This window comes from Cryptomeria japonica, chromosome 2 (genome assembly GCF_030272615.1).
Source record: "Cryptomeria japonica chromosome 2, Sugi_1.0, whole genome shotgun sequence".
Classification (NCBI taxonomy): Eukaryota; Viridiplantae; Streptophyta; class Pinopsida; order Cupressales; family Cupressaceae; genus Cryptomeria; species Cryptomeria japonica.
In genome coordinates, this window is record NC_081406.1 from 545972198 (window position 1) to 545984650 (window position 12453).

Below are 12453 nucleotides of genomic sequence, written 5' to 3' on the forward strand. Positions count from 1 at the left end.
AAGAAAGAAGCCCGGAGTATGTATGGTGTTGGCCAATGAACAAGAAGTTAAGCGTCTTGTAAAGTTGATTGCTCAAAAAAGGAGAAGGCAAAAGATGGGTTGCCTTGAGAGGAAAAGATGAAAGTATGTGGGAAACCTCGAGGGGTTTGGACAACAGGAAGTTGCCAAGGAGCAATGTACATTGGAAGAGGTGAAGGAAGTTCTCATTGTGGAGGACATGAAGAAAAATAATGAAGAATGGAGAGTAGAAGAAGTGCATAAAGAAGCACTCAAAAGAGGAAGCGACAAAGAGAGGAGGGTGTCCATGAAGGAGGCACTCATCGAGACATGTTGGTCTCTGATTTTATTTGTTAATGTTTTGTTTAAGTATGTGTTTGTAGGTATGAGGAACTTGATAAGGATGGTCAAGAACAAGACCTTGGAGTTGATAAGAGAAAGGGGAAGTAGAAGGCCCGTAGACAATGATGGAGATGAGAAAGAGAGGAGACTAGTTGCATCCATATATTAGGAAGAGTTTGCAGCAGAGGTAGATTTTAAAGAATCTGAAAATAAAGATGAGGGTGATGAAGATTTTTGGTATGGTAATGAAGATAAGGAAGAAACCCCAAAGTTTCATGATGCCTTGGAAGGTGTTGGAAGGTGTTGCAGATGCGGGACAAGATGTCTACAAAGAGGAAGAGTTGTAAAACAAAGAAGCCAATGTTGGAAGTAAATTGGAACAAGTAAAAGGAAGTCATAATGCTGATTTTGGTTATGTAAGTGGAAATGAAAATGTTAGTTTTGATCATACAAGTAGAAATAAGAATGTGGTAAATAAGGAGAGAAGGAAATTGGTGAATCATGGGCATATAGTTCCAAGTTGGCATAATAAATCGATTGTTAAGGAACAACAAAGAAGTGTAAAGAAGAAGGTATTCATGGTGGAGTTCCCAACAACAATCAAGTACAAGATATGAGAGATATGCACGGATTAAAGGCGAGTAATAAAGAGTGGCAGCTAAGAGAAGGTGTTTTTAGGTAGGAAAAATATCATGCATTGAGGAAAATGAGTGCAACAACAAATAGACATCCACACAAGGCCAAGGAAAATAGGGTGTGGTTGGTTAAGTGCAAGACAACAATAGATGAAAGTGGTATTGTCGAACATGGTCAAGAGGGAACACTTCAAGCAAATGGAAGATGTGAAAAGAAAGAATTTGTAGGAGGAACATGTCTTATAAGGGCATGAAAGAAACAAATGAAGATGAAAAGATAAGGGTATTAGTGGCTGAAAATGAGGAGCATGAGACTCTAATAATTGCAGAGGTTGAAGAAACTATAGAGACTTGTGGAGGTCGTGTGGTTGGCAAAGATCCTAGAGGAAAGAATGGAAATGACAGTACAAACTTGACAGAGAAGATTGCAGCAAAGGCAGAGGTTGTCGAAAGCATTGAAGATAAAGAGGTAATATTTCAGTTTTTAAACAATGATGATTATTTGAATCTTTGGATGAAGTTGTTGAAGGGAAAAGTTTCAAGGATGAGGATGTAAAGGATGCGGGAATCAATAGTGATAATGACATGTATAAGCATGAGAGGGAGCTATGGAGGCTTGTAGATGAGAAAAAAAATGAGGAGAAGATACAAGGTAAAGAAGGTAAACAAACAAAGGCAAATTGCCCAGCTCAGAATGTATAAGTACAAGTATGTAGTGGACCCAAGGAATAGAGGGGATAAGAGTAATGAGAGGGAAAAGAGGACAGCAGAAGCAAGATGTGACAAAGGCATTATAAATGGAGAGCAGAAAGAAGGTACAACAAAACATGAAGAAGTTGAAATAGAAGCCGCAATGGTGGAAAAAGATGAAGGCAATCAAATGCAAGATGAAGAAGTTGTAGAGATGGAATTGGAAAGAAGTGCAACAAACAAAAACAGTGATGTGGATCTGTGAACACAATTTTGCAGCAATAGAGCAAGAGTGGATGGAGAAGTTGGAAGATATGAAAACAAATAGGACAATGCAAGATGTAGAAGAAAGGATTGCAGTCTATGATAAAGGGTTTGTTGCAGAGCTATAGGTGAAGGTAAATCCCTTGGATCTTAATGAGGAATTTGTTTTCTATTATGTTGATGTGTTGAACAGTGAGGAGTCTGGAAAGACAAATGGAGTGGGGTATATAGATTTTTGTATAGATACTGTAAGATAATATGTATGGTGTAATCCAAGATGAGTTGAAGTGGAAGGATGGTTTTGATGAAATTGATAGACTTGATAGACGAGTGGACAAGTTTGTAGACATGGGAATCTTAAATTTCCATCGAATCATTTCTACTAATTTGTATGTGGCCAAGTGGACAAGCAGCTTTTGGAGAAGCATTGTATATGATGGGACTAAAACAAGGAAGGAAGCAAAGGAATTGGCATAGCAACGTCAAAGGAACTTGATGATTGTTCCTGAGCAATGTTGGAAAATGAGGAAGAAAAGAATGAAGGGAAGGTTGTTGATTATTACTCCCATGTGCAGGAGCACATGCTTTCTTTTGTCTCCTGGGGAGTTTGATGCAAGAGCATCAAGTTACCTTAGTTTGTTTTGATGTTATTTCAATTTTGATTGGAAGGATTTGGTTTGGGTAGATACAATTTTTGTCACTGCATGGACAGGGAGTTGAACTGTCCAAAAGGGACGATTAGTAGCCTACAGCAAGGGGGGGTGAATAGTTGAAGACAATTAGAAACAAACGGTTGATTAACGAATAGAGTAAGTCGAAGTTTGGAGGTAAAGGAATGGATACAAGAATCAGTTATGAACAATAGAGATCTGTTGGTGGGAAACGATCGGGATAGGAGGAGGCCATTAGCAAGCGCTACACAAAGGGTGGGCAATGAGAATAACAAAGGAGGCCAGATAGGCCAAGCAAGGAAGAGGCCAAGCAAAAGTGGGCCAAAGAGGAGGAAATAAGCCTTCGTTTTGGGGGAATATGATTAAGTAGAGGCTGTAATGAAGTATAGCATCAGGGGAAAGAAGCAACCAAAGCAATGAAAATGCAGGTATGCGAATGACGGTTGAGATGGGAGAAGTTGAAGGCCCATGTGAGAAGGAATAGGAAGTGAATGAGGCAGCGACAGAGGTGGCAGGAAGTAGTTTTAACTTTGATCAAATAGTCCTAAGACCTGTATTGGGAGAACAAAGACATTCATTATGTAATTGTAATCATCAGGAGAACAAAGACATTCATTATGTAATTGTAATCATCAATGTGGAAGTTGAACGGATGAATAAATGTTGTCGGTTATTGTCTAAGTAGTTTTGATTGTCCATGTCATTCACTGATTATTGTTTGTTCAATTGAATTGATGTTACAATTTTATGATTGCGTATTAATAATCTGGAAACAATCCTTTAAAATACTATGTTCCTGTCACTGTTTTGACATGAAGCCTGCAGAAACTCGTTATTGTCTTAAGTCATAGTATATGTGTGTGGGTGTGAGCCATCACGTGATATCAGAGTGTGTAGAAGTGTGAGGGTGTTGCCATCAAGTGGTATCTGAGCATGTGTATGTGGGATAATTGCCATCAACTGACCATATGTAAACATTATGAATATGTATCTTCTAAATGAATATAGGTGGCAGTTCCAGTTTTTGCTATGCTCCAACCACACTTTTGTTGTAATGCCGATATGTATCAACTGCTATGCAACTAGAGTGATAACACAATCTTTCATAAGGAAAATCAAAATCTTGTGGGGTTTAGCGGAAATGACAATGAACTAGAGCTGAGACACATACACAAATTCAATATGGAGAGATAGGTATAACGACAGATGAAAATGAAGACCAAAAGGGAACACTTGCACCAACGTAGCAGTTGGCAATGCTGCCATAACCATAAAAATACAACTATGGTTTGAGTAAAGGATAATTTAAACATTAAATAGCAAAAAATGGAGAGCTCTTGACTTGCCAATCAACAAACATCTCTGACAAAAAGGTTGGAAGAATGTTGGCAACAAACAATTCACTAACAAGCATTCTACTGCACAGCGGCTATGCAAATATCAACCCAGATGATGTTAAAGGTGAATCGTGAAATCAACTGAACCAGGTTGTTTAGAATGCCGTAAACATTGTATGAGTAATCGTAATAGTGGAGATTCAACTTCTATGTAAACCTATCTTATTGCCTTCCCATCTGCCGGACATTAAGCCATCCGTTCACCATCTACTACTCAAATCATGACTTGTAGTTGACACTATATAAATTAATATTAAACTTTTCAAATCCATATTCATCTTCCACAACCTACAAGTAGAAAATAACTCATTTTCTATCACATGATTATTTAATAAGAGTCATTACAGTTAGTCTATAACTTAGCTATACAGTACACTAACACTGAATGAGAAAAGCATGGGATTTATGAACCTTGTTGAGAGGAGACGAGATGGCACAAAGAATACACAATCTATTTGAGAGGCTTTATAAAACATTGAGACAAGAACTTTTGGAATGGAAGTGATTTCTGTTCTGCTATGTTGTAAAAGATCATCTGAATTCAACAGGGACAGATATCTAGTAGGCATAATGGAGACTTCTTGTGCGCCCAATACCTGAGCCCTGCACCTTAAGTCACATGATTCTAAATCAGCTTGACCACAGATCTATTCAATATTTTTGAACGAGCAAATTGTTAAAGAATATGTTAAAATGCCAAGAAAAGGAAGTTACAAAATACCGAATGAAGATTCTGCTAATGTGGTGAAATGCAGCTATAATCTTGCTACAATACTGACAGTTGGAAAAAGAAAATTCTTTAAATTATTCCTCCTCTTTGTCGATATTACATCCATTATCAAGTAATACATTAATATTTGATAACCAAACTATAGCTAGAGATAGCATCCTTACAGCAAAAAGATGAACTTCAGATGTTGAAGAGCTGACATAGATCAGAAAAACAAAAACTCAAATTATGATGAATAATCAGTAATACAAGACAGAAATCTATTACTTTTTTCCACAAGTGGTTCTGAGAATCTTTCCAGGTAACAAAATTGATCACAAGAACAAAATCTCAAAGCATCATGCATAATCTAATACCAAAAAGCAATCTATTACCATATTCCAGATATCAAACTAAGTTGAATTTTCCAAACCAGTTAAATGTTTGATCACCATTAATCTTGAACATCTTTTTGGTTGTCGCAGCCCCTCATTAAATGGTTGGGAGAGAAACAACATACTTGCAAACTGATAAACTGGCGACAAACTATGACCTTGCAAAGTGCTGGATGTTGACAAACTACATACTTGCAAAGTAAAATCATTGAAAAAATCCAATCCAAGCTACAAACAAGGATATATTATCATAACTTTCTCGATAAGCTATCTACTACACCTCTATTTATTAATAAGTGCCCAGAAAATGCTGAAGAGTCAGTATCCCTAGATTGTTACACTTATAATTCAGTTCACATTCTGACGCATTTCTACTCAAGATTTCTGCAAAAAGTTAAAACTGAAGTTACATGGCACCTTCAATAATCCCTCAAACAACCAAAAAATACCCATCACAGAACTTATACCAGTATATAAATGAGAACCACAGAGATTTCCCTCGACTGAAATAGAAGCAAAAGTAGCCAGCATCATGGCAACAAATAAAACATGTTTTCCATCATTAGTAGAAAACTAATATTCATTTACCCTATAATACACAAACTCCTGTTTACATCTGACAATACTGAATGTAAAGATCAGGTCCGTCTTTATCTCAACCATACACCTCCATCAACAGTTACAAATTTGAAATTTCTAATGATTAACTTATCTAAAAAATAAACTTTACTTCTTAAGTTGTCCAGTTATCCCTAATCATTCTGTTCCTAAAGGATTCACCAAAAAAAGTTTATGCAACTCAATGAACATCCAATCTTCTGTGGCAACTAAAAAAGAAACTCTGCTTCATTGCATGTCCCTAATCAGTCTGTTCCTTTAAGATTTATTAAACACAGTTCATGCAGCTCAGTTAACATCCAATCTTCTGTATGGTGACCGCCTAGAACCACCACCCTTGTTCCTCCCACCAGACATGTACTATGTCCTGAAGCATATTTAGGCTGTCGTCCTTGAACATAGAGAATCCTCCATGTTGGTTTCTCCTCCATTGGATCCAAAATATAAACCTTAGTTTCCAATCGAGAACCAGCAATTGAACCACCAAAAACAACCACCCGACCACCAGGTAGACTAACTGCTGCATGATCAAGTCTTGGAGGGGGTGCAGAATTACAGGTACTTACTCCACCAGGTAGCATACTTCCTGTAACATATTTCCACCTTGTCTCTTCTTCACTTAGGTCCATAATATAAACATCACTTGACCTAAGCCTTAATGGACCACTTGTAGCCAATCCACCATACATAAGAATTTTATGATTTCCCAAAACTGACAATGTGTGACCAAGCCGAGATGGTGGCCTCCATGACACATTTATTTCCTTCCAAACAGGTTTTTCCATAGTAAGGTCAAGCAGGAAAGTATCACTCAGAAGAGCACCTGAATCTGTGCATCCACCAGAAACTATAAGTTTTGTCCCATCTAATATGCAAGAGCTGTGCCAGGAGCGTGGTAGAGGCCGAGTACTACAAGAAACTTCACGCCATGTAGGCTGTGGCTCATCCAGATCAAGAACAAAAGCATCATTAAGAAGACCGTTTCTTCCACAGCCCCCAAACACAACCAACCGTGAGTCACTCAAGCCTGATAAGGTATGCCCCCATCTACCAGGTGGTGCAGAATTAACATTAATATGTGTCCATTCTGGACAATCCTCATTAAGGTCCAGCACAAATGTGTCATTCACTGGCTGCATATTGACACCTTCACCACCAAAGAGAACAACTTTGCTACCTACGGCACATACACTAAAATTGATGCAAGAAGGCTCCACTGATCCACCAACTGTTAGCTTCCTCCATGCAGCTGCTTCAAGAGTTGTAAGTTCTCGTACAATTTTCCCCCACCACAGTCTTCTTCGTCTTGCTACAGACTCCAAAATAGAAAAGGTTTCCTGCCCCCATATATTCTGACAAACAAGCTTCCATAAGCTCTCATCTTTGGTTAAATTATAAAAGCGATGGCACACACTACCCAGTGAGGTAACATCCTTTGGTGTCAGTCGAGCAAGTATGTTCACCACTAGAACTTCATCAGAAACCTTATAAAGTGGGCAGCATTTTTTAAAAGAGCAGTCACGATGAACAAATAATGACTTCTGACTATACATGTCCCCCAATATATGAGTATGAATAGCACCACTTGACTTCTTCCAGACTAATCCTCGCAAAGGACTAAGATCGAAATTTGCTTCTTTAAATGACTGAACCCCGAGAAAATGAGTTATAATGCCTTCATCATTACATATCGGTTTTATATAAAGCCTGTTCATGAGAGGTGATCCACCTTTTCTAAAATTGAGTCTCTCTCCTTCAAAATCAAACCCTTCACTTAAGCACCTGCATATTTCAGTGAGTATTCTGATGTCAACCAATGGATATCTCGTTTTGGCAAAAGAACCTTGGTACTGCAGAAAGCGACTGACACAGAAAATAAAAACATTAGCCAAATTTATTAGAAAGAACTGTGATTATGATTTGCCTTTCAAATTCAAGATAAATTAGAAAGTTATTATTTTAGCACAAACAGACTTCTGTAATATAGCTCTTCCGATGCAGAATCTTATACAAGATCTACTAGCAGCTTTTAGGATTTCTTATTGATGTTCATGAAACTAGAAATTACAATTAAACTCATCTATTTCCTCAAGATGATTGCTGTCTAAAACATTTAATTATATGGTACCAGTAAGGTATCAAATTTTGCAAAGGTTGGAAGGAAGTCACCAACTAACAAGTGTCTCAAAAGAGATTTCATTTACATCTAAGAATACTTTGTTTGACTCCTTAAGTAACACACCAAATATACCTCATCCCATTACAAAGGAATCGTGCTAACCTACACAAAAATCCACTTAAAAAAAGAACAATACCCCTCACTGTATTGTTGAGGTTCTGAAGTTCATTTCAGAGGTAAGTGTTGGAAACATACAGTGATGTAACTCATTTGAATCAGAAGGAGACAATAATCAAACACAGAGACAATACTATTATGCAGATCATGACACATCAAACAGAAACCATCATTTTACACCAGAGTGATGCTCATCATTTAGAATCAAACAAGGACCATTGTTAGGACTAGATTTACATACCTTGCAAGCCCTAGTGCTAAGGTTGTTGAAATTATGTAATATTTGTAAACAATTGTAAGATAATGTGTCCACGTGAAAAACAGCACCTCACTTGGAAGGAATATAGAGATTCCTTGGCTGGCACTCTCCACTATTTGTTGTTGGTCTTATGACGGTTGTAAGAAGTCATTGGATAGGGGGTTACAAGATGGACTATGACTAGCATCTCTTTTTGGCTAAATATTGCTGTCTGTAAGAGGTGAAAGTGTAATTATAGCCTCATCTTCGGGCACTTACAAGTTGGACCCCATTGATCATATGGGTCAACCGTCAAACAGTTAAATTGGGAGTTATATTTTTAATTGTGGAAGAGTTACTCGTGGAGAGAGGTGATGGGTCCATTTTGGATCAATTTGGCTATGACTTAACTCATCATTTTGGGAAAGCATTGCATTTTTCGGGGGTCTCCAAAGTTTATATAAAGAGCTTGGCATGGAGGCTGGGTATATCTTGTTTTTACTGACATTATGCTGCTGATATTATTGTTGATCGGATTTATTCTGACAAACACTTCTATATTGATTTTAGCAGGAAATTAAGAATCCATTCAACATGTAATGTGAGCATCCTGAAGAGTCATATTTAGCATTGTGGGCTTACTAAGACTTCAATGTAGATGACTCCTATATAAACCTCAGCCTTAATGTTTTGCTCTTGATATTTATTACCTAGGAAAAATGGGTGGAAACGCTAGAGGAGCTAGAAGTGATCTGTCACAACTCACAAGCCTTGGTCCTAATTTCATTGTTAGTGACAGACAGAAATTATGCTTGTTAATGGAAGCGATATATGATGCAAGTAACAAAAAAATTTAGTTCTTCCATTTGGATTTCGCTTTTGGTACAAATTATTAGTTTCTAAGCATGTTGACTCTGAAGTACCGAATGACATACTCCATTCAGTTTGAGAGGGTTAATACTAGAGCCCCCATGCTTTGACGCGGTTGTCATCATTTCTCAATTCTATTTCACACACCATTCAGTTGACTTCTATCAATGCATTCATTTGGGGAAATTTTCCAGTGTCATCAGTCAAATCACTCCTCTGGATATGAATATCATTTTGTAGATTTTACCAAGTGCATAACATAAGGCATCAAATATACTAAATAATCCCATAACGTATGAGTTTGAACATTTTCAATTATACAAGGATCACAGATCCAGTTTTGCTGGCTCATGTGATAGATAAGTTGAAGTTTAGTTTTGAATATAGTTTTATATTTTTTTAATATGCACAAGGGCACCAGATGAACAATCTGCAAAGCAAGAATCATGAATAGAAAAACCTGAAAATTCTGAAGTAACATAGTTGTTTTTCTTCCATCACTGAGACACAGATTTATATCATAAGACATGAAGATCAATACACTGTGACCTAAAGATTAATTCCATATGCCCAAGCGATTCCTAAGGCAAACCCTAACCCTGAAAACAGTCATCTATGCATTATAGGTATCCCAACATGTTCACTCTCGACCATAGGTATGCCAATATGGTGGAAAATGTTTTCTTACAATACATTCAGCCTCATTGTACAAATGAAACCCCACTGAATCATGTCCGCAGGATTTATTTACTAAGAATACAAAGAATCCAAGAGAGAGTTTCTCATTCTTTGCCATTTTAAAAGGCCTTTTCAGTGGTCATTTGAAAGTCCAGATTGTTTTCAAGCACAGAGTAGGCATTCCCAAGAGAGGCAATAAAGCTGAACCAAAGTCAGGCTGACCTCCAGTTCTTTCAAACCTCTACCAATGAAAAGGGAAAGAACTTGGTTGAGTCCAAGGATGATGTCTTCGCACTAAGATGATCAGGTAAGTGGCTACTCACTTATGTGTTAATAAATTTATGAAAGCTGAAAACTGAGCCAGATAATTTTGTATATTTTTTTCACAATGGTGGGCTCTGGCTTGTATAATTTGCCTGCTTCTAATTAAACCTAGCTCTGAATGAAATTCTATGAAAAAATAATTGAAAACAGTTCACGTAGTTAGTGAAGTTGAATTAGCAAAATTATTATAGATAGTTCATATAGTTAATGAAGTTGGATTAATGTTATGCTTATTTAGCTTTCCCTTTCTGTCTATTCGCATTTTGCAAATTTAGCAAGATTGTCATGCAGCGGGAGAGAAATCGTGGTAAAAATTCTTTCTCAATCCTTGGAAGATGGCTGCCGAATTTTGATGTAGCTGGTGAGAGATTGTGAGCATGATAATATGCTTTTTAATCTGGTTTGGATCAGTGCTAGTATCAGTGACCGTGCTTTTCATATTGCTTTTTGCTGGTCTAGGGTTTTTAACTCTAGGTACTTTAGCCAAAAAAATTAAAAAGCCAAATTGCATGATTGAAAACATATTAATGTTGAATTGACACCCAAAATTTTCAGTTATGAAGAAAAGCAAAATTAAAATGAAAACTAAAATTTGAGTGTATATGTCGAACTGAAACCGAAATTTTGTTTGTTTATCAATATGTATAATTTTGAATTGAAGCCGAAAACTTGTGTAGGGTCGAACATGTATAATTTCAATTCAAATATAATTTTCAATCGAAGCACCCAAACTAGCGTGGCGCAATTTTTTATTCGAACCCCAAGTTTTAACTGGTTATAAACATATATGATAATGAATTGAAATTCAAACTATGAGTAGGTATATTAATGTTATAAAAAATTTGAAATCCAAAGTCTAAGTGGGTATAATTATTTTCAATTGAAACCCCAAAATTTTGCTTGGTATAAGAGACGCGAAAAAGATAAATACCAGTTTCTGCCCAGAACTTCGTCTGCTCTGTATCCTGTGACTTGCTCAAAAATCAAATTGACATAAATAATTGGGTGGTCCAGTTCTTGCGCATTGACAACAACTATTCTGCACGGACTAGACCGAAAGAAAATATCCACGGGCGCGCCCAGATGCCATGATGGCGTTTCCTCTTTTCTGTGAAGATGGCTTGAAGTGTTTCTCCGTACAGCTAATTCCTTCTTCGGCGATTCATCCATGTCCGTCAATTCAAGTCAAATCCAACCAACGAAGCCAGATTAAACAAGTCGCCATTAGAGCATCCATGCAGCTGTTCCACTTCATTCAAATTCTGTCGAGATCGTGTGCTGGTGTTTGATAATCCCTGTTAATATTATCTCCATTCCCTGCAGGATTTGGAAGCACTTTTAGCAGCCGAGGTGGAAGCGATTAATAATTGGTTCAAAATGCGTATCTACGTTATTACAGCTAAACATACAGTGATTTTGCTTCTCCGGAAGTACATTGTTTAACGATAGGAAACAAATAAATCCAAGTTTTGTTTGCTGGTTATCAAGGTTTTATAGTTTGTTAAGGCGGCATCCTAATTTTTTCAAACCGACTTACGGAATAGATTACCTTTTTAGCCATCTGTTTGCGATGAAATCCCAACCAAAAAAGAAATCCACCGTTCAATAAATTCCAGGGTTTCGTAAATTTCTCTCGAAGATCGTACTGTTGCTTTGAAACAAATTATGACAAGGGCCTGCAGTTGAACTTGACGCCCGTTTGAAGAACCCATCAAACTATTGCATTATTAGGTACGATCAATCTTTTCTTCGAAAAACTCTTTAAGCATGTTAGAGCGTGCCCCACCAATAGCAAAGAGATAAAAAGTATTTGTTATAGACAAGTTTTGCAAGTGCACTTGGAATAAAAATTTTGGGAGAAAGAAAAAATATTATATTGAAGAGTTTAACTCCTTTTGTAATTATCAGCAAAAGACGTATATTGGGGCCAATATTTTTTGGAGAGCCAAAATCCTTATTGCTCAATTAAGAACTAATTCTCACCAGTTTCGTAGTGAAACCGGTCGTTGGAAAAGACTTAAAGAAGATTGGGAGGAGAGAGTGTGCATTTTCTGCTCAACGGGTAAAGTGGAAACGGAAAAACACTTCATTTTAGAATGTGAAGTTTTCAAGGACAGCAGGGACAACTATATTAACATCTTGACAGCTAACTCTTGGGACGATCTTTTCAGTGAGGGAATTGTTGAGAAGCTGGGAGCACTTATCATCACGCTGCATAAGAAGAGAGTTGAAATGCAGAAGACAATCAGTGCTTAATCCAGTGCGGTTGGCAGTTTTGTCCCATAGGCTATATTTAGTCTCGTGGATGTTAAAACAATTTCTTCTTCTT

The 12453-nt window shown here is 37.2% G+C and overlaps 1 protein-coding gene across 3 annotated transcripts; it reads right to left on the reverse strand.

Moving 5' to 3' along the window:
* Positions 1–5609: 5609 nt before the first annotated feature.
* On the reverse strand, positions 5610–11853 carry LOC131052331 (adagio protein 1). 3 transcript variants are annotated; one of them, XM_057986967.2, is made up of 3 exons: positions 11674–11853; positions 11056–11441; positions 5610–7581 (listed from the first exon to the last, which is right to left on the reverse strand). In XM_057986967.2, the coding sequence occupies exons 2-3, from the start codon at positions 11292–11294 to the stop codon at positions 5964–5966; spliced, it is 1857 nt and encodes a 618-aa protein (XP_057842950.2). In that variant the 5' UTR covers positions 11295–11441; positions 11674–11853; the 3' UTR covers positions 5610–5963. The 3 variants fall into 3 exon arrangements, with proteins under 3 accessions (XP_057842950.2, XP_057842951.2, XP_057842952.2); XM_057986968.2 differs by lacking the exon at positions 11674–11853 and adding an exon at positions 11534–11667; XM_057986969.2 differs by lacking the exon at positions 11674–11853 and having other exon boundaries at positions 5610–7500; positions 11056–11653.
* Positions 11854–12453: the final 600 nt, after the last annotated feature.

What these genes read in the sequence shown, in the direction of transcription:
- LOC131052331 (XM_057986967.2), bottom strand. Translation starts at nt 11,294, where the DNA reads ATGGATGAATCGCCGAAGAAGGAATTAGCTGTACGGAGAAACACTTCA. An exon ending in GAAGTTCTGGGCAGAAACTG is followed by an intron (nt 7,582 to 11,055) that starts GTATTTATCTTT and finishes TTTCTGTGTCAG; the next exon opens with TCGCTTTCTGCAGTACCAAG.